This window comes from Zootermopsis nevadensis, unplaced genomic scaffold, assembly GCF_977971745.1.
Source record: "Zootermopsis nevadensis isolate Lab colony 2312 unplaced genomic scaffold, Znev_1.0 Znev_ptg000002l, whole genome shotgun sequence".
In the NCBI taxonomy this organism is placed as follows: domain Eukaryota; kingdom Metazoa; phylum Arthropoda; class Insecta; order Blattodea; family Termopsidae; genus Zootermopsis; species Zootermopsis nevadensis.
The window spans coordinates 20,692,121-20,715,921 of NW_028259134.1; the positions used below are offsets into that span (position 1 = coordinate 20,692,121).

Sequence of the window (23,801 nt, forward strand, 5' to 3'; positions counted from 1 at the left end):
ATATGGAATAATGGGGACTGTTGTATTGTTTTCTGCGTCACTGCAGTTTGTCAGAGAAGCTAAGAGAACATTAGAATAAGTATTCAATATGAAACTAAACTTTTTCTGAAGTACAAGTTACAATCCATAGCTCTGAAAGTATGTGTAAGTTGTCTCATCCAACATACAAGACTGCAGAAAAATGTTGACATTCGCCAGGAAATATTTCTGTTAGATATGTTTCCAGCACAGTTATACTAATGTCTCCATATTTCTTAAATATAAATTTATAATCAGAAATTTGACAGTTGTAAATTGAAAAGGAGTTCAGTGCAATATGCCCCATCCATTTGGACTGGGAGATGGAGAAGTACATGGTAGTGACACTGATCAGATTGTTGAAGTGTTAAAAACTTTATGTAGCATTCTTCAGTGCTATTATGAAGTATAAAAACTAGTCAGACAAAACTATTCAGTATAGATCAGTTAAAGAAATGCAGCATTTTCATTCCTTACACAGTTACAGTTCTGTGCACTAATATGTGCATACATCATAAAAAGAAATATTCTCTCTCTATGTGTATATTTTAAAAGAAAAATATGCAAGAATTCATTACATCAAAACAAATGTGTCCACAGCTTTTTAACAAAGATTAACAAGACATATTATCCATATACAAAATGTACACATCATTGAAGTCTTTAACAACTATTTAATTTTAAATAATGTCTTCAATTATATTGGTGTTCCCTTTCATTGCATCATTTCACTGGCTTATCAGTCCAGTTTGATCATGGCAGATAGCTACTACTACTACTATATTATTTAAAACTGTAAAATTGCCATCAACATTAAAATTATTAGAAATCTGTCATTTACATATTTCAGTAGTGCATTAATAACATTTTAAAAACAGAGTACAGAAAAAATGCACTTTTACTGCAACTGTGAAAGTAAATAAAACCAAGGAAACTTGTTCACAGTTTCATATGTATAACATAAAAAGCAAGAGATCAGACTGTTCAAAAAACTCTATCATTCTCATGAGCCTGTAGATACAAAGGTGAAACTCTCTGATGTGCATCTGATGTTTCACCTATATACTGTAACCATTACATGAATACTTTGTGTATTTAATGTACTTACAAGTATGAATATATAATGTGAACACACACACACACAGATTATGTTGACTAGGAAATTGTGATATATTTATTGCATACAACTAAACTGTTAATTGAAATACAAGTAATTAATACAATCCTTATCAAGTAAATATACACATTGTATTACAACTGCGCATATTAAAATTGACTTGTACAATACTTTCAATCAAGGATTTCAGGGTGGTCATTTAAAATAAATAAATATTCATTGCAGTAAATTTATCAATTTCAACCTTTGTTTCAATACATTTGTGTATATTATATTTATTATTTACAGTATCATTAAAGTACTTGTACTAGAATTATTGAAAGCAAAATTTATAAAGTCATTATTTTCCCTGTTTGTCTCATTTTTCTTATATTTATAACTGCTACTACTGATTATCTTTCATTGCTCTGTCTTATCAGTCATTATGCTAATTTTACTGATTATCAAATTTTTTAATTTCTTAAATCCTTTACAATGTTACATGGAAAAAAAATTGTAATTAAAATTCTTTCATCGTACAGAATAAAATTTCTTTAACATTTAACAGCTATGTACAGGGAGGGAGTTTTGATGCTTTGAAGTGCAAGTGATTCATTGCATAAACACATAAATCAGAAAGTTGAGTGATTTTTCCATTTCCTTTTTGAGCACTATTACACCTTATAAGTAACTTATGTCTTTATTTGGGTCACCTATTCCATATCTTTAAACTGAGTATAATGTAAATGCAGGCAAGAAGCTATTTTGCTCATATAATAATTATGTATGGATAAATAAAAAACCCTCGGTTTTCAGCGTGTGAAATTAAGTTGGTGATATAAAAAATACATGTTATTTCCATATGGAAAATTCTGCTGTCATTTTAAGGACTGATACAGGGCACCAAATATTTGTCTTTTTCAGATACCTGAGAAAGTGGCTCATTTCCTCCAAATTATCCTCTTTTTATGAAACAGTCATAATAATAACTAGAATAAAATCATATCACAGTACCAATCAGACCTTAATATTTCTTAAATTACAGTTTATGTTACCAACTAAAACCAGGCAATCTTCTGTCCTGTAAAATAGTGCTCTCCATTTGTGTTGATGCTATGTTGGCATACAGATAAAGATAGTGATTGAATTTAGAATAGGCTGCATTCATTACACTTCATTTTGAAGTACATCCAATAGCATAAGTTTCTTTCATGCAAAGAATCCTGAGTTACATACTAGGCAATGGTACATAGTGCCAGTCTCCTGAAATTTCAAAAGAACAGTTTCTATCATACACCAAACTTTCTATCCAACCCATTTATCATATCTTGTAACAGAAGCCTATAGCCACACAAGATAACAGTGAAACATGATTGTTTCTGCTATGCAATTTCAAAAAGACAAACATAAAAAAGAACAAGGTTTGGCAAATGCAACTCATCAAATTCCACACTTGTTAAACCATCTGGCAGTTTTCATAATATGTACATATATTCCTGCTAGTTTTGCTTCAACATTAAACAAGTGCAGTAGGCATGGTTCCTCACCAGGTTTCTTTAACCCTGTCACTGTTATAAAATGAGAACAAAACATTTGCCAATAAATTATACATAGTCTGAGTATGTACTTAGCAGGATCTGAAGTTCTCATAGCAGTGAGTATAAAGACAGCCATCTTTTCAGCACGTACTTATTTGGGTTGATGTAATGCAGACAGTATACACAGCCTTTGGATGACAATGAAAGTGTTAACAAAGTTTAGTTAGACTGTAAATCAAACTATACAGCAGGGAAACACAGTGAAATCTTATATTCCTCTATTCTAAAGTAAGAACATTAACTTAGAATACTGAATACAAGGTTCTTGTTTCTTAAGAACAAGGCTGGATTACATGGGAGACATAAACTTTCCATTTTGTTTATGGATAAATGTAATTATTATGAGGAAGAATGGACATTATATTGTAAGTATGATTATTATTATAAGAGTGTGACACTACATAGACTGAGCAGCTGACAGCCTTGTTAAATAAACTACAAATAAAGTACTGCACAATGGGATGAATAACAGCATACAGAAAGACATTCTTAAAACAATATTACAATGCTTCTGAGGATTTATTATTATGAAAAGTATAATTTAATTTGATTTAAAAATCTTACAAGAATAAACTCTCCATCTAGGGCCTGGCAAATTGCAAGAGACCCAATTAATTAAAACATTAAATAATTTACTGAACAAGCCTGTATCTTATTTTCTAATAATTCCTCTGTAAGATGTTACATTTCTCTGACTGATTTATTCATACAATTAAGTTAGAACAACACAACAAGGATTTTCCATCTAGCACTCAAAATGAAAACTTGACACAATATGAGGGGTGAAATATTTTTGTTTTCTCATACCAAAAAGTAATCATTACAGACAATCTAACTCCTTATAAAAACCGAGACTTCACATCTGATAATATGAAGACCAGTGCATACTCTTCACACATTGAACAATGGAACTAAGAATGCATCATCCATATTCCAAACTTGCATTAAACCCCACTGGACAAAATGATCTTTTAAGAGCTTATTTTCAAGAAAGAGAGAAACAAAGATACTAAGATGTATTGGTATTACAGTGGAAGAACAACTGTTAACTGTCTGAAGCTTGCAAAAAAATTAATATGGTAAGCTCTTGTTTATTCACAAATATATTAACCACTGTGCTTCTAGAAATTTCAGTAGCCTTAATATCAGGGAAATTATTACCTGAATTTCTTTAAGTGTCTGAACAGTTCAATCATACTTGCCACTGGCCCTAGATTCCTATTACTAACTTGTCACTGTAACTGCCCAGCTGAGGTGAAGCAATTCAGGTTCTCAGGGTTTCCTGGGTGGTAGCTCAGTGAGATGAGCTTTTCTCTCAGGGAATATATGTGGAGGCACCATTTGAAAAGACAGACGTTTGTGTCGGAAACTGTACTTTATTGCGCACACACACCAAATGATGGACACGAAGTTTCACCTCAGTTTTGTCAAGCACTTTACTTTTGACCACTTTAATTTGCCAACAGATTAATTTACTTGTAACAAATAATATTAATGACATTTGGCTAAAGATTATCAGCAGGTTTAACAGCCTGGCAAATTTCATGTTGACAAAAACGCAATTTAGATCTCCAAGTACTTCCAAAAATGCAGGTGCAACCAACAAAGTGTGTAGAGACCACAGACTTTCAAATATTCTCTTTACAGATTCCTTTTTTTACATATGGTTCTTACAATTGCTTTGCTGAACTGCAACAAAAATGATATACATTCTTATTCAGCAATATTATACATGTGCCATATTTTGTTGAAACATTTTGGATTTTGCAATGTTGAAAGTTTTCCTTCCATTCTGTAAAATTTTGGAGAAAAGATGTAAAGAGACATCTCCAGAAGTTCATCAATTAGCATCATGACCTTAAAATTAACTGGAAGAAGCTTATACTATTAAATGCCTTATATGTAATAACATGAGCATGAAATACGGCAAAGTCAACAACCATAAGAAGACCATGGAAATTTGCTGCAGAGTTAGATGGAATATTGAAGTCTCTGGCAGATTGTCAAAATGTTAACATCCACAACAATGGACAGTGGTATCAGGTAGATTGTATGATTCGTGGTTATTAGCTACTGACTAACAATGAAAACGTTTGCCAAAAATAAGACCAGAAATGTGAAAAAGACAAAGGAAGGATCAGGAAGCAGTACTAATTCCTTTAAACAAATCAAACATACATCTATTTAAGTGGACTGAAAGATTACCTGACTAATTGGAACAAGCACACACTGTTTTCTGAAACCAGCATCATGTAATTACCATAAACAAGTTTAAAATGGCAAGTAATTTTAACAAAGTTTGGAACTATCTGTAATGTTATGTCTACTAAGAATAATAAAAGGTGCCCTTTACTGATGTTGAAATATGTACACACACACCTTTAACTTAAACTACTAGTTTGTTGTAAAATTGTTATTACACCATGTTGACATGTTTCTTGTTTCACTGGCTGTCTGTCATTAACTAAAGTTCTATCAGGAGACCAGTAACATCATCATAATTTCTGGTACTTTGTCAATTGATAAAAGAAATCAGTAAACACACATAGGGCTTGGTTATAAATTTCACCCAACTAGATATATTTTATCACTTGCAGTTTGTAATGACTTCATGGTTCATTCATACATAAACAAAGGTACACTAAGACTATAGCTTATACACCAATTAAACAGTTAATAAATATATAAAATTGGTAATATAACCTTTCAAAATGTAAAGTTAAGCTACAGTAAAAAACATCACTTAATTTCTCTTACTTAATTAACCAGTTATGGCAATATTCCTACATTCCCTGAATCAATCCCATACCTTACTCAAAGTACTAATGCATGGAACATTTTTATATTAGACTATTTTTTATATGTAATGAAAACTTTTAATTATGATCATAGTCTAAGTAGTAAAGGAATAAAAACACAGTGCAGAAATATGGAGTGATGAATCCCAAAATCAAAACTTAAGCACTACTAAATTGAAAATGGTAATATTGTCTTGTAAATTCCTGGCATTGGTGTGGTCTGTAATTCTGATTAAGCCAGAGAGATGGGGGAGGGGAAACTTTAAAAGTATAAAATATAGTACATAAAATGATAATAAATTTAAAAAAAACACTACTCAAATTTAAACAGGCCTGGATTTGATACCAATTTCCATTAAGTTCAATAACAATAGTCTCATTTTACAAATTGGAAGTATACATTGGTCGAGGTCAACCTTCAAGAAATGTACTCAAAATCAATCTTAATTGGTAATATTATTTAGGAAAACATGTGATATGTAAAATAAAACAAATACATTGTTTTAAAATATTGTTTAAAATACTACAAGTTAATATTACCATTATTATTACTCTTTACATAACCTAATTTTTCAATTTATTTTATTAGTATTTAAGCAAATCTAATGTTTCATATTTGTAATTTAATAAAGAATATCCTTCATATGATGATACTGCATCAAGTCTATGCCTTGTGGCAGGACACACTACAGTAAAAAACCAAGAAAGCTGATTGCTAACACTTTTTAACAAAAACAATTTTGAGGTTGAATGCTATTTGATAAGTACATGACTGTAATGATTTCAAAAGTTAAAAATATGTACAGTGTCATCATACTAACCAGTATAATAACGATGAAAAATGCTGTATTTATATATGAGTTGAAGCTGGTTTTATTATCTACAGGTTTCATATGCTACCATATTTAAATGTTTGTACATTGCAAGTTACTTCATTTTATTTTAGTTAACAAAATCCACTGTGATGCAAGGGTGGAACATGCAACAATTAAAATTGGAAAATTCAAACTATTTTGAATACTTGTCACATTCAGAATTAATTGAACAGTTAGATATACATACATATATAAAACCAGAATTGTACAGAAAATTCTCAGCTAAAACTTTCAGACACATTTTTAGTTTATTTTATTTTGCATACATTTAAAATAAAGCAACATTTTCAAAGGGCTATCGACTTGATGGTATGGAAAAAAATACTTATTTTGATTTATTATGTGCCCACATCACAATGATTTTTGTCTACTTATCAAAACTACAGGGTTTTTTATTCAAAAGTGGTTATATTTCATAAGCACCTGAACTTTATAGATAAGAAGATTGAACTTTTAGGCATGATGAACAATGATATAATTAATTATTTGCACTTAAAGAATTAATAACAATAGTTTATGAGTTTCTCAAGTCAAAACTATGCTGCTCCTAGCCTAGAAAGTTTTTAAATATTTGTAGTAGAATGAATAATTACACTAGAATTCTCTGTTTAAAACTACAAGTTAAAAGTTGTCATGAGAGGAACGCATTGCCACATGTGATAAGTGAATGGAAAGTCTACAGATAAAATCTGAGTCATTATATATATATATATATATATGTGAATGCATTAATCATGTGTTCTAAAATAGTTACATGTGCATGACTCCTTTTTGGCAATCCCTTCTCTAGGTAACTGTGTTTAAAAGTGGAAACAATTTAATGTGCCACTTCTTAATGGGTAAAAATTGGCAGTGGTTACGCACTTGAATTTTCATAACAAGAGGTAAGCAAAATATGTAAAAAACAAATTCTCTCCCAAAATCAAATTAATGAGGATTAAACAATTATCACAATTTTTCTAACCATCCTATCAAGTCATGTGGGCTTCAACTGAAAGGTGAAACTTCAACTTTGTGTACAACTTATGGGCTTTGATGTATATGCAAGATAATTCCATGTGAACTGAAATATCAGAATACTAGTATTTCTGCCATCAGCCATAGAGATATAAACTGATCATCACTGTCAAGGAAAGTACTGAATCCTACAAAAACCTTTCCATTGTTCCAGTAATCTTTTTTTCTCTCTCCATGACCAACTGCATTACAACAGTACTAAATTGAATGTCAGAGATATAAATATATATTAAATAGAATTTAGATGTCCTTTGATGATCATGTTATAATACATTCCTGTTACTGACTGGTACATAAGTTAACTACAATTGTTAACAAAGCATATTTGATTGTTTTTCCTTTACACAGGCATTACAATGCACTACATTTCAAAGCCTTCAAAAACTAATATCTACCTACAACTGTTGCTACCATGGCAATGAAGACTTTGGATCTTCCAACATCTGAATATTGTATTAATAAAGATTAAATTCAACAATGATTAAAGCTTGGAAAGATGAGTTTTTTAATAGTATGTCAATATGTTCTAGAGCAGTCTTAAGTCTATGTTTATGATATTCTTTTAGATGTATATTTTTCAATAGAGAAATAGAGAGAACAAGAGAAGAATAAATGACAAACAAATATTCAAGAGTAAAATTGTCATAAGATAGCCTTCAAGTACATAATTCTAATTCAAATGTATCCAGTGTGTATTGTCGTCTTGTATATAGACGAGCACACAGCTCCATTTTCACGTTTAGTTCTCACTTTTTAACACAAGATACAGTAGTCTACATCACAGCTTCAGTATCTCACTTTGTAAATTTCTGCACAGTTCATTTACACGACATCTGACCCTGAAAATTGTTACCTCAATGTTTAAGGTAAAACAAAAATCCATGCTCAGACAATATTTACAATTCTAAACTGAAACGCATTTTATACTAAATCTATAAACATCTTGCCATTCCTAACTATCAATTAAATATAACTATTTAACATTTAAAATAAATTTAAGTAGTGTATAATATTTCAAATATAAAACTAGCATGAAAACAAAGGCTTCTCTCTTTTTCTCTTTAAATATAATATTTACAAATATATGGGGACCTGCCCCCCTTGGTGCACCAATGAATAAACTAAGACAACCATCTCTGCTCGTCATTCTATAAACATTGAATATCGATATCAGAAGGCAAAGACTGTATATATGACAGAGAAAAAATATAATTTCTTACCTTCTCTGATCACTCACAATTTTTCTATTAATGTAATATTAATTAATAGAGTATTTAAGTGAAAAAGGAAACAAATATGAATCCTGACCATAATTAATTTGTCTCCCATCAGTTCCAATGGAGAGAACATCGATCATACTTTTCTTGTAAAACTGTTGCTACAATACAATATGCCATGCTATAGAAGCTCTGTTATCTGGGTCCATGTCAGATATTGATCACTAAAAAGTAAGTTATTTCTTACTGTACATATGGCCATGAAAATCATGCCAGAATCCCAATACCCCTCGTGTCTGTCAAATCAATCATTTTGCTTCTAGCAATTAAAAAACAAAATGATCTTCAGAACCCTTGTGGTGACATACAAAACATACACACGACATGACAAAATTTTTTGAAGAAGCATGAGCATAAGAATAGGAACAATTAACTATTACTTCAAGAAGAAGAAAATTTATTATTAATGTATGTGTTATGACAAAGAAATCCTCAGCAAAACCGACATCCCATTCAAGGACACAGATTCTCAAGGCCACACTGTTTAAACAAACTGTCGTTCTGAGTCCAACTTGATTAATGGTTTAGTGCCTCAAACTGGGCCACACATGGACTGGATCAGTTTGTAACCTTTCCTACTACCAGTCATGGTAACTACTTCTGTCACTGAAAGTATGGTTCATGTTCATATTACTAAAGTATGACTGTGCCTTGGTTATTTGTAACACTGATACTAATGGAAGATTATAGCATTTTTAAATCATGAAGAAATGCATCAATTTAAATTGCAGGTTTGTGTGAACACAGACTAGCATGCCAAAAAGCATACTGTTCTAGGAAACGGAATCTACAGTTCTTATCTCTTCTAAAGGAATGGCTTGATATGACTGGTTAAACTTGCTGAACCCACATTAGTCACAGTTCAAGTTAAATATAAAGATGTTTAATGGTAAGGATTAAATTTATTCTTCTCAGTATTTTCAATTTACCTTGCCCCTAGTTGTTTTGGTCACTGTCCTGCAAGAGGATCAATACAGGCCCCTAGCAGAAGAACTAAATCACCTACAGTTTGATAATCTTACACATTTAACAAGTGCGAATTAGTCTGTCTTTTCAGTTAAGTTGAGAATCAGGTTTTATCTGATGTATCCATTGCAAGGCTGTCTTTGTGTCTGCAACCAAACCAAACACAATATGTAAAAAATTAGAGGGAATTATTAAGTTTCTTTTAATTGCACATAGAAATTTTAGTAACAAATTTAATACTTTCAAGACTGAGTACTGACTGGGTTCTAGCACATAGTCTAGCTGGCCAGCTAACACACAACAGAATTTTTTCCACCTTTTCACATCATTCTAATGTTTCCTTCTTTTGGTTTGAAATTCTTTTATTGTACCAGCCATTTTTTCCTGTTCCTTCTACAGAAGCATATAAAGTCTGTCTGCAGAAGCTGTAGTTCTTTTATTACATAATCATTTCAGACAGAGTAAATTTTAAAAATTAAATTTATAAACAAATTTTTCCTCGCTCAACAATATCTATTTATTGAATTTAAAAAATGACACAATTCAAACTTATTAGACTTAAGGACTAAGATAGTAAATTGGCTGAAATATTTTGTCCACACTGTCTATTATCTTTGTGAACAGTGTTCATTAATGTATATCTTAAGGCTTAGCTTTGATTAAATGTTCACATTCTCTATTAAAAAATTTGGATATCAAACACAATTTAGCAACAAAATGGAAATCTGAGCATTTAGTTCAGTGTGCTGTAACTTCCATGTCACTGTCGTTCACTTCTGAACAAGGCACACATTTTCTTTTAAGTTTAATTTGCTACATGCTATTGGGCATGGCATGTAGCACAGAGGGAGAAATGAGAAATATTTACAAAAGTTTACTTGGAAAACCTGAAGGGAAGAGGCCACTCGAAAGACATAACACATAAAAGGAGAATAATATTGCAGTGTGTCTTAAAGAAATATGTATATTGTAGACATAGTGACTGGAGTCATCTGACTCAGGATGGGATTAAATGGCAGTCTCTTATGAACATGATAATGAACCTTTGGTTTCCATTAATGATAGGGAACTTCCTGACCAGACGAGTGATTAACAGCTTCTCAAAAAGGAGTATGATGCTCCATGGAGTTAGTACATTCACAAAATGTGGTAACAGTCATGAGACCAATCATTGCATAAACAGCAGCAAGCATACAGTCCCACACAATGTGCGATTATCTCCATGCAGGCGTAATAATCTTATTTTTTAGTACTGCCCAATTTTACAGTAAAATTATCTTGAAAATTAACCATCACATTAAATTTGTTCTTGAACATTTTCAAGTAGACTTTTTTACAAAGAATAATTCTATGGACAACTTAACTGCCAATTTATGTTCATTCCATATAATATATTTTTAGAAGGCATTAAGGATACTGATCTAAGATTAAGAGTAGAGGGTAGTAAAATATGAACACATCACAAAACCAAAATCTGCTACACAGTCATATTGTAACAAATTTAAAAAAGTTACATTTAAATATCTGTGAACAAGAATGAGAAATGAGTTGAGAATTTCACACAGTGTGAATTTAGAGTGATCTGGGTTGCTACACTTCAGATTGTATGCCACTGTTCTGGAAGAATATGCTGTCTCTGACTTCAGTTTGAAGTGAGGACAGTTAAGAAGTTGATGGGCTATATAAAGTTAGGTGGATCAGGCCACGAAGATTGCTGGTATACAACCATAAGGCTACAATCTAAACAGTGAGTAAAATTATGTTCACAGAGAATTTCAGATAATACATTTCCTGTTACAATATAACAAAAATTTCAATGTAGTTGCAAATGAGTCTAAAAACCATAACTCACTGAACAAAGATCACATTCTGGATATCTGTATTTAACCTGAAAATATAATGAGATGTGTCACTAATTTGCATTATGCAAATGTGAGATCTTTAATGCCTGTTGTAATGAAAAAGATGAAGTTATCAAGTTCATTACAACCACTATTCTTAAAACTATGTTATGCAAGGATTGAAAGAAAAGAAAATAAGTAAATCAAAACATTTTGAACAAGAAAAAGAACTGAGGCCAACCATACAACACAAGTCCTTCACCGATTAACAAATTTCCCACTGGCCAGATATTCAGCAGCAAAGACATCACCTTTCCAGATGAATATCAAGTTTAATTACATCTCCCACACAGACATATTCTAAAATAAAATGGAACTTGAGACCTTCATGACAGCCCATAATCAATGCAGAGTCTTCTAGTTTGCATCATGTTGAAGCAGTAAAAATTACTGGAAGAACTTGATGCTTCCTTCTTTGGGGCTAAAGTGATGCCTCTTTAACCTTGAAGACTGAGACATAAAATTCCTTTGTTTCTTCAATAACCGTTACAGCTTAAACACATGGCAATACCCAGAAGACTCTACAGCTAATATTTTAAAAGGTTCATGTGATTTCTAATGTACTGAAGCTCACAGAATGGCAATTCAGTGTCCTTCCTTACACACCTGAGGCTAGTCCCACCATTACTTGGGTCGGTGCTGGAGTAAGCCGAACTGTTGTCTGGACAGAGCGACCTTTGGCGGACATCCACTGACAGGTCCTCCTGCCTCTCTTTTTCGGCTGCCAAAGCTCGCTCTTTCTGTAATCTGCGTGTCAGTAGCAACAGCAGCAGCAGTGGCATTGGTGCAATGTGGCAACGTAGCAGGTGACACGGCAAGCGAAGGGAAGCAGACAGAGAGGTGACAAGTCAAAGAGAGAGATACAATTAGAAAACAATGGTACCAATAACAGAGAAGAACCAGACAAGAAACCCTCAAATCACAATGAAAAGGAAGTATTATTTCAAAGTCATTTAAATTTATATGTGATTAAGATAAAAAAATAAAACAATTTGTAATTTCTGACATTTAATTCTTGACCGTCTTCTGACATTTAGATTTCTATATTTACATGATGTGAATGTGTAGATACATTCCTAGTAACAAGATATTTGTATTGTTAAAATGGCAATGGGCTTGTTGATACAGCATCAGAAACACACAATTTTTCATAACTAAAGTGGTACACAGATGAATGAAATGGCATTGGGTTCCTGAATAAACCCTTTTTTTTAAAATTATTTCCCTGAATGGAGTTTGAGCAAAAGAACCAGTCTTTATAATATCTACAGCTTTCATCTGAGCATAATATAAAATAAAATGTCTACTTTGATTTAAATCAATATTATAAATTATATGACAAAATAATTATAACTTACAAACTGTTCTGTAACAAATTAAAATATATAAACTGTTAAAACTGTAACACTTTTCCTTTGATATCACATGTCATTATGCACTGATTGCAATGAAATTGTTCATGTTTGTACAGTGGTGCTGTAATAACTCTACGTTATAATTTGACAGTGTGAAAATATAATTATGTTTCAATTCTCATGATATGACATTGTGTTGCGACAGGATAATGAGCCATTTTGCAGAACCAGGATGGCTCCATTCCCATGACGTGGCTAGACAGTAGCCTAGTGCTGATATTTATAGTTCCAGGCCACAAGGTAGTAGGAAGTTCCATGCTCTGATGGTAGATGTGTTAACATCAAGGAACAAGAACAAAGATTAAGTACCTGTTCAGACCCAATTTTCAGCAACTTACTTCTTTCAGTGTTTAATCCAACATCCCTCTAGAAGAAAGTCTGAGAAATTTGACCCTGAAAAAGCAACCTAAATTCTGATCTGCTTCCTTATCCAACAATAAGAGCACAGAATCGAGAACTATAAATATAGGTGCCAAGCAGCTGTCACTTTGGCTTGAAGAGAGAAACAACTAGGTTCTTCAAAAACATCAGCAACCACTATGCCACAACATGGTACCACAGCCAAAGAACGGAAACAAGATGAACAATTCAGTTAAGAAGTAAACAAATTTTCATCACAATATCAGAATGTTATACAGAAAGAAATAACTATTAATTAGTCTAACAGCATCAAGATACAGGGAACTTATAAGGTGTGGCAAAGGCTAATGAAAATTTTACTGCATACTACTGACAAAAATTTGAGATGATGAAATCACACTACATGAAAATATGATTCATTAGACCAAAACAACTCTAACATGAAGGCCCAATTTTTGATCAGGACATAAAATGAATGCATAGAGCAGAATGCAAATCTGTCAATCTATACACGTTTGGGTATCATATGATTCTCAGAATAAACAGCAATTATTTCCTTAAGCATCATTAATCAAATGATCTTTGTAATGGAGATGCATTGTGTATTATTTGAGGCAGGGGCTGACATTTGAAGTTATTATTTAGACAAGCCTCAGCTTCAACGGTTTTATGGCCCTTTCCCTGTATATGAAATCACATACTTCCACCCCTATTTGTCACACACTTAATTATGGTTCCTTTATCATCGTACCAAAGTTGAATCATACAGACAAGGATAAATCTACAGAACACAAGGACTGTATCACTTAAGAAACCCCAAGCGGACAGGATACAATGTATAACTACATGAGGAGGACCCATCAGCACTGATATATGTTGTGGCATGACACACATTACTATAAGACTTGACTATGTTTCAAAATTAAAATATCTGTATGCACATTACACCATGAAAAAATGTTAATAAAAGTGGAAAAAGTATAAACTGATGAAAATAGACAGTCCACCACCACTGTAACACTCACCGGATTCCCAGGGCTAACATCCCACAAGCTGTATCAGGTAGCATTTAGAGAAAGAAGCAACTGATTAGTTCAAACACAAGTGCACAACATGCAGGGCACCTTTGACCTTACACCAACCAAAGTTTTCACGAAGCACAGTTAATCACACGAGCAATCTTACTTGAAGTGAATGTATTGTGCTGCGTAAGGAGGGCTGGAACATGGAACAAGCAATGAAAAGAAAACAAGGAAGGGAATGAAGCAATGTAATCATCAATGTGCAAAGTGTTTCACTCAAGGATCTCTGCAGAATAGAATTAGAGTCATGTTACAAAGGTGTGTGTCTCGATCGATCTGTTCCCTGACATAATTATGGACACCACTGTTACGGATGCTAAGTAACTGACATCCATGAAAACTGGTATGATCAATTAGAAGTCACCACTTGGTGCTTTTTAACTTCATGTCATTAACAACAAAAGACAGCAGTACAAATCTGTGAGGTCGGTACAATAGCAGCACGATGACAGATCTCTGAAAAAGTATGTATATTTTCCCCAGGGTAATCTTTTATGTAAATGGGACAACATAGAAACCATGCAAAATATTTTGGCATGATGATTGTAACATAAAGTGTACAATTTGTATGATGGTATGTTTTAAACAATTCTGTTAATATTATATCTGATACTAAAATCAGCATAATCCTTTGAAACCCTAAGATACACCACACCGACAGTGAATATTTTAAATCTTCCTGCAGTTACTCACAAAAGATTCTTTGTTTTACTGTTTCTTTTTATATATCAATGTAAGGCTTTTCTTTCTGTTTTCACATAATTCATCTCATAATTCAACACAATGGGGCTTATGGAAAAAACAGTGAGTCCATCAGTTATAAAAAGAATTTATAATAGCATGAAAAAATAAAATGTATTTAAACAAGCACTACGATAAAGTCTGTGCACATAAACATTTGTCTGTAGCATTAGATTGACAGACCACTGTTTGACAACCTTGTTTTAAAATATGCCATTAGAAAGGTTTAAGAATATCAGGAGAGATTGGAACTGCCTGGAATGAGATAACATGGAAATAAATCAGAATCAAAACATACATATAATAATTAATCAGGTAAATGTAGTTTGGTTATAGCTGGTTAACATCTGCTCGCTTATCACCGTGTCACAACGTTGATATTACTGTTAGTTGTACCTTCTGTAGAACACGATGCAAGGTACTGGGTAAAACTCCACTGGAAGAGAAACACACTCAGTCATATAGCCACAATAAAGTACTTACTTGTTTTTAGACTGTCGCATGAACTGCTGAATTTTCCTGGCTGCCTGATGCTGTCGCCTCTGTGAATAGGTTCGCCTGGAGACAGAATTTTCGGGTTTTCAAAAGACCGTAAAGTGTTTGTGGCTCATAACCACAGCCAGAAATTATATGTGAACTATTTATAGTCTAGAACAGGGGTGGCCAACCCAAATGATCTTTCGGGCCACTTTGGAAATGCATCATAACTCCGCGGGCCACATATAAAATTATATATCCCCATATTAGATTTAGATACACTATAGACATTTTTTTGGAGTGAAAAATTGAAACATAATGAGTTATTATTATTGTGTTTACTATTATTCTTACATGTAAACATAGATAATATAATAATAATGATACTAAGCGTACATTTTGTAAAAGTGTGATGAATCTCGCGGGCCGGAAAAATGTTCAAGGCGGGCCACATGCGGCCCGCGGGTTGGCCACCCCTGGTCTAGAAGCTACTTCCCATATATCTATGTCTTATGAAGAAGCAAATGAAGCAACTTTTTATTGCATGTCATTTGTTCTCTAGGGAAACAGTGTTCATATTAAAAACATAAGACTGACATATACTATTTGCTGCAGTGGAACAGCAAGCCGAAGGAACACGTCATTAAAACAATTCTTAAACATGGGAAGTTCTTAATAAATTTAGTGGATATATGATGACTAACAGTATCCATGATGGAGCAGCAGCTGACTAACTCTGTCCACAATAGACACGTACCTGCAATAAATGAACACAGAGTAATGAGAGCAAAACACACATAATGCATGATAAAACTCTCCCTTCACTCTTTATTTTGCATTAACTGTTATTAAATAAACTGGAAATTAAAAAATTACAAATTTGAGTGACATTATGTTTATACTAAATTTTGTGAAAATCTGTCACATTATTCAAAAATTCTTAAACGGGACTGCCATGATGATAAATATGAGGATATCTTTTCTTATAAAATAAGAATGGCAGACTAAGATATAGACACAGATCCTACACAAAGAAACACATATATTCTTGACATAACTCTGTTGAGTATGGACAGCATTCTGCCCTGCAATAAATGGATAACAAACTTGAATTAGTGTCAATGGTGGTCTTCTGGGTTGTGACACTAGATGTTCCTGTAGGTGGTTACCAGTGTTTGAGGAATGTATCACCTTCATCTTTATGATGAAGTGAGTCAGAATTGTGATCCAAGACGTTTCTATATGTGGAAAATTTCCTGGAAATGGAGAGGGAGAAAGGGTAATGGGAGAAAGTTGCACAGAAGCCATAAAACGTGCAATTCCAGTGTACACCCTAATAAGGGATTCTGAGGCAATATGTTCATCCAGATGGTAACCATCCACAAAACCCCATGGCATCACTACCCAGAAGATCACAACCAATATCTTATAGCCATAAAAACCACAAGTCTCATAAGCTTTAATTAAATTATTTTCTTTGTTCCTGAAAGTTTATAATCATACATCAAATTCATTTGTGTTAAGGTAAACTGCAAAGGTTACAAAGACATTAGTCCAAACTAATAAAAGTATGGTGAGCTACTGTACTGGGGGATGAATAAAGTTTCACTGCAAACTGTCTGCACAATTATGAAGAATATCACTTACAGCCATCCAACACACACTTCAACCTTATTGTACCATATCAGTCTTCACATGTTCCAATGTATTTATTATACGTGTCATCAACAAGAGATTGGTATATTTCACTCATTGCATTTTCAATCTTATGGTCAATTTATTGCCTTTCATTACTAATAACTAAATAAAATTAGAATTTAACTGTTATTTATTTATTAAGTAATGTGTTATAAAGTTAGCTACAATTAGTTCCATTATAAGAATCAATTATTATACACATTTATGTTAAAATTTTGTTTAATTATATAATACTGAAAAATGGTACATTTGAAGAAGGGCTTAAATACAGATTCATTCGAATTATATTTTAATTCAAAATTCATTATGATCACTGATTGTAATAATGTGACTTGGTTTTGACTACTTCTGTAAATAACACACACTTAACAGATCAAAGCATGTTGTTACTGATATGACATATAATAATATTAAATGTATGTTACACAGCTATAAGAAACAATTTAAGGTACTACTGACTCTATAATATAATGTGAAGTTTGACATTTCTAAGTTTCTTTTATTTCTGTGAAAATAGTATATCCTTCAAACTCTGACTTCTGTTTCAGGAACCAAGAAATGAAGACACCTTAAAACAGCAAAGAAAGAAACATTCATGGTTAGAGGAAAGCAACACCATTTATACAGAGTTTCCTTCCTCAATGAGCACTTAACAGAGAATAGCATAGTTACCGAGACGAGCACATCTGAACTACCACAGTGATACACAACCACACCGAAGCAGGCAGGGAGACAGTGGGAAGCACTTCACTATTATGCCATTCTCATTACCACACTTACATGTCACTACAGATGCTTCATTATGCTTAACTTTCTTGGTACCATTATTAGAAAAAACTTATATAAATACAAAGACTAAGAAAAAATGTGAACTGTGAAACGGCGACTATTAATCCTCAAGCAAAGGTAAAGTTGTCCTGGTGTTTATTAAAGAATCATGCATTAAACATGTGTGGGGTAGTGGAGGTACAGTTCCACCACTTCTCGACCCTGCTTTCCACTACATAGGAGGCTGAGGGTATGAACTCGATTCAACTGGCTCAGAATGGAGACAAAATGTGTGGCAGTTACTGACCAGTTCAGCCACTTCCAGATTCTAAAATAGTGTTCTCTGGGGTTAGTAATATAATACTTTTATACCAGGAGATGCCACTTGGCTTCTAGCTTCCCAATGCAAGACAGCATGAATGAAAAAGTGGCTAAATGAAGGCTGTTATTATTCTCACGAAACATGCTTCTCCGACTCATCGAGTAAGAATGTTTACATCACAATTATATTCTGTGCATTAAAATAGCCAATTTGTTTCTCAGTGTAACATATAAGTATCATCCTGAGAGATGGCATCACTGCAGGCTGGCAAACTTACTTGAGACCACTACTGCTGGTGTTACCACTGCTGTTAGCATTAGCCTGACCAGCATTACTAGGTGTTCCCTCACGACTCCCTCCTCTCCCCCCCTGCTCCCTGTAGTTGCGGTAGTAGTTCTGAATGCATACAGCTGCTTCTTGACTCTTCTTGAACCGCTTGTGTTCGCAGTATGAACGGAAACCATTCTGTATTACCATGGCTGCACGAGTCATTTGCTTGAAGTAGGCATACTGTAGAGCAGTGGAGATATACGGAGTTCCAGCAGCAGTCATAGAATGGGAGAAAGAAAAAGAAGAAACACATAATCATCACTTACACAACGCTTTGCTTTCAACATATTCACAATTCTTACCACGCAGAGGACGAGGCACAAATCTTGTAGTGCTTTAAATTCACGCAACAGAGACGGATTACAGATATGTATGTTTTATAGCTGTCATTGTTTTACTTCAATAACTTTTATTATTTTATAAAACTGACCCAAATTTCAGATGAAGTTATCAAAGAGAAAGGTAAAAGAATAATGCTGTCCTTGTGTTTAAAAGCTCCATCCCATGAAGATGCATGGGATACCGATCAGTTGCATGCCCCAGTACCTTATGATATGAAGCCAGCTGGGCCACAGAGCTTTTCTCAACATAATGATGACCTGTTGAGAACTGAACTCCAGCCATTTGGTGAATACTCACTATAATGATTAAGCTGTCATGAATAAACTTATTTTATTTCCAAAAGATACTTTCTATTCAATATTTATTAAACAAATTGCACAAATTAGGAATGGAAAAATAATATCCAATGTGCAATTACAGCAAATGTTACAAGAAATCTTGTACAAAGCTTATGCAATTTTTTACTAAATTGTACATATATGTTCAACTTGAATATATAAAATATATCTAATCTCCATTTGGTAATTCATTCAAAACTTCATCAGAGTATAAATTTTTCTTAAAAAAATTAATCAAGACCAGAGATATATAAATTAGAACAACCTCTGCATAAATTGATTTACTGAAAAGGATGCACATATAAAAGCAGAACCAAATTTGATACTGAATTGACACACTTTGTACGTGGTTATCTCATGTAGAAATAACAGACATATGCACATGTGCGCACGCACACACATGCGTGTGCATGACATGTGACATACTCCATCTGTCTCTCTCTTTCTCGCATGCACAGTAAAGTAAATGAACACTAGAAATAATTTCTACAACAGTTATCACAAATAATGAGATAAAACCTTCCATGTAAACAGCAATGTACAATATAGATTAATGTTATTATTCACTCTATACTGGCATACCTGTTTATAGCGGCGATAATAATTCTGTATAAGAACAGCTGCAGCACGTTCTTTATCCTGCTCCTCCAACTTCTTGCGGCCTTTGTATGATCGGTAAGCCTTCTGGATTATTTTAGCTGCTTCATACAATTCCCTTTGCTCACGATCTAATGTTAACAAGATAACATATTCTCAATTTTAATTTAAGATTAAAATTAATTTGAGGATTGTGAAGGTTGATTGATATTGGAGATAAGAATTTAGATATTCATTAACAATTTAAAGCAGGAGTATCTAGTTCTGTTACATGATGTGACTGAAGTAACTTAACTTCGTTCTACAGTTGTTACATGTGGATGAACTGATTGACATGGTCAAACTCTTTTTTGTAATTATTGTAGTAATTTCCATAATTAGGCCTACTTTTTAATTCATGTGTAGATTGGCTTTTAGGTATGTTTCTTTCCTTATACTGTACCAAATGTTCTGTACATGTTGGATCCAGTTTGTTAACAAATGATGCTTACCAGACAAGGTGAGATTTGAAAAGTCCTTTTCAAACAAACTGCTAGAGGCCTGGAAGAACTCGCAGAAGTCAGCAGTTGTGGGTGGAGGTGATGGAGAATCCAGAGTAAATGAGCATGGAGACTGCAAACAACTAGATGACGCTGGGCTTAGAGATGAACTGGGGGTACCAACATCATAATACCTGAAAAAGATACATAACTTATTAATGGTTTATTTTTACACTGTGCTTAATTCACATTCACTGCACTTAGAACATTTCAACACAGAAGAGAGAAATATCTTTTAAAAAAACATAAAAAATGTTGGTTCTACAACAACCTAAGATGATTCTAACAGATATTCAAAATATAGACAGATACACACACACATTTTTAACCTAATGAGAGCATTAGACTGTTTTCTGAATTCATGAACATGACAAAAATTTCAGGAACATACATTATGTGATGCTAGTGCTTTTTCCCACCTCAGGTTGAAAAACTGTCATATTAATATTATTAGTGGATGAAATGTTATAGTAAAAGAGTAGGGCAGCCTTTAACAGCACAAGTAGGATTTAAGGTTTTCACCGCAGAGTCCGAAGATAGCCGTCTTCTGGGTTGTAATGCCATGGATGGAAGCAGCTAGGACCTCAGAAACATTGGTGAACATCTACCAGACTACACAGCACTACAACTCAGAAGACAGTCATCTTTTTTAATAGCACAATGTTTGAAACAAAATACACAAAAAATCCATTCATTGGTTCAAAACCTAAAAGGGGGACTGACACATAGAACTGAGTGAAAATTTCAATGGGAAATAAACAGTATATATATTTTTTATATGATAAAAAGGTACGGAAAACCTACTAAGAATGTCAAAGAACATTGCTAGGTAGCTCTTTATATTTATGCACACAAGTACCAACCTGTAGTTATGATCACTAAATTCAAAGTTAAACTCCACTGGTTCAAATGATGATGATGGTTCGTCCATGAGCAGTGGTTCCATGAACACTTCACTGAGAGATTCACTGGCTGTTGTCAAAGATTCTGGTTGTGACAGACTGCACTCATGTACCAGCATCATATCCTCACTCTCATTCTGGCAGCAGCACAAGCAATTAATGAGACAACTGGCATTTACTGTACTCTTATACAAATGTGATTTGGAAAATAACATTATGAGCATTACATGCTACAATAAGAGAATATAGGAGGTCAATGCAGCCTTTAGTGAAGGAGCAACACTATAATGGCTACTATACAAAGCCAGCTGACCAATGGAACTGCCTTACGGGCAGTCCAACTGGATGTATCTTGTAGTAGCACAGGGTTAGACCACGGAGTTAAAATATAGTTGGCAGCCCCATAGTACAGTGATTTAAATCCCATTCCTGTACGGTACCAAATAAAGGTAATTTCTATTTCTGAGTACCAGCACTTTACTGACAATGGAGAACACTTATTTCCCCTCTATTTGTAATGGTAATTTAAATATGAAATTATGCAACTGACCTTTATCCTTTCTGGCATAGCTGCAATTATCTGTTCAGCCAATGTGAGTACTCGAACCTCTTGTTCCCCTGTGAAATTAAATGCAATATGGATGATATAAAATGTTTATAGCTTTTAAAAAAATTGTAAGTAGATGTTTATATATTTCATAGTATATCCCATGTGTTACATTGTCACTTGGTCGAACTCATACATATTAACACATTCAGACCGGCAGTTAGAAACTTAATCTCTGGCGCTTTATGATAAAAGTCTGCAATCAGAATTTTTGATGTTATGTGAGTGTTCTTTCAGTTTGTGTCAATTAATAGATGGGTCTGCAAAACCCAAGTACCAATAGGCAACTACATATGCAAAATTCCTCCAGGACAAAAATGGCTCCTGGGATAGTCTGACAGAATTGCCTGTGTGTTTGAATGTGTATGATAATAAGACTGTACATGAGCAAAACATTAATTTGACCATACAATTAGTGTCACTTCCACAGATCTGTCTAAGACATTTTATATTCCCTTAAAACCATATATTACTCCAGTAAATTATATAAAAATCAAATTAAAAGCAAAAATCTTGATATAAATTTATACTTGGAATGCAAATGAAAAAACCATGAACAGTGATCACAGTTGGAATTCAAATGGCTACCTTCAAACTATAAGGTATATGTTTAGTAAATGTGATACATATGCAAGCTTTGCAATGGTGTGTTTATGGAATATTAATACAGGACTGCTCTGAATCTACTACCATTAATACCAGCATCAAGTTTCATGAACATTCCTTTGTTTGATTTTTATCTGTAATGGCAAACACAAATTTGTCTTGCTGCAAATGTTAACACAGAATTCTGTATCCATGGGTCAGGCTCTCTTCATTTTATAATTTACAGGAATATATTACTTTTTCCAGGTCTAAAAATGTTGAATAATACAAACAAGTACTGATGCATTTTTGTGCACATTTCCCTTTGTTTATTAGTTTAAGAACACACAACATATCAGCAGTTGGCTCTGCTTCGGTCATCAGGCTAAACTACACAACCTAATTAGTTAGGTCTGCGGAAAAGTTAATTTCAAGGAAAATGTCCAAGAATATGCATCAGTTTAATATCACACCTTCATCAAAATCCTTCATACAAAAACAAGATATATTGTTGGAAATTTGAGATTTTCACAGAAGTGAAAATCTAGATTGTGAACTTCTGGGTTATGATACTGAATAGTATTACACGTTGTTAGCATTTTAAAATGAACCTCTGTAACACTGGTAACCATCTGCAAGACTACACAGAATCATAACACCCATAAGACCACAATCCACAAAGAAATACTGTCAGTCAGTTTACACAGCATGGAAGACTATATACAACAGTAAAGTGTATCCACCAGTAGATGTGCAGCTGCGAGTGACTGACCTACAATGCTCTGTTTAGCCTCCGACTCTTCGTCCGAGACGGCCTCCACGTCAATGATGGGGCTCTCACTTCTGGGCCCCGTTGCCACTTCGCCTGAACCAAAATTCAAGCGTGAAGAAGAATTGTAGGAAAAAAATATAATACCAAGTAAAAAATGCAGAAAACCAAATGCAAGCAAAAATATAATCTCACCCAGATTCCCTAGTTACAATGCATATATTAAATATGTCTCTTGGAATCCAAATCTGAACAGGTATGAGACACATGAGGCTCCTACAGGCATAAGGTCCTGGCCTGCCGCCCACCCTCTTTGCCATCACTGCACCAGTTAAGCCTAACAAACATGTATGCAGATTATTGAGTTGTGAAAGAAAGAAATC

General features: G+C 33.5%; 1 protein-coding gene across 10 annotated transcripts in view; it reads right to left on the reverse strand.

Annotated features, from left to right (window-relative positions):
• Positions 1–545: 545 nt before the first annotated feature.
• Positions 546–23,801, reverse strand: part of Camta (Calmodulin-binding transcription activator) — a 158,589-nt gene continuing 135,333 nt past the window's right edge. For 7 of the 10 annotated variants that reach the window (XM_087356193.1, XM_087356189.1, XM_087356201.1 and 4 more), the window contains 9 exons: positions 23,422–23,514; positions 22,008–22,075; positions 21,419–21,594; positions 20,508–20,689; positions 20,002–20,147; positions 18,687–18,919; positions 15,628–15,702; positions 12,153–12,293; positions 546–9,791 (listed from right to left, as the gene is read on the reverse strand). In XM_087356193.1, coding sequence (XP_087212319.1) covers positions 9,749–9,791; positions 12,153–12,293; positions 15,628–15,702; positions 18,687–18,919; positions 20,002–20,147; positions 20,508–20,689; positions 21,419–21,594; positions 22,008–22,075; positions 23,422–23,514 — 1,157 coding nt within the window. In that variant the 3' untranslated portion in view covers positions 546–9,748. Of the gene's footprint in view, positions 9,792–12,152; positions 12,294–14,346; positions 14,375–15,627; positions 15,703–18,686; positions 18,920–20,001; positions 20,148–20,507; positions 20,690–21,418; positions 21,595–22,007; positions 22,076–23,421; positions 23,515–23,801 lie in introns of all 10 variants that reach the window. The other 3 variants (XM_087356191.1, XM_087356194.1, XM_087356195.1) reach the window with 3 other exon arrangements.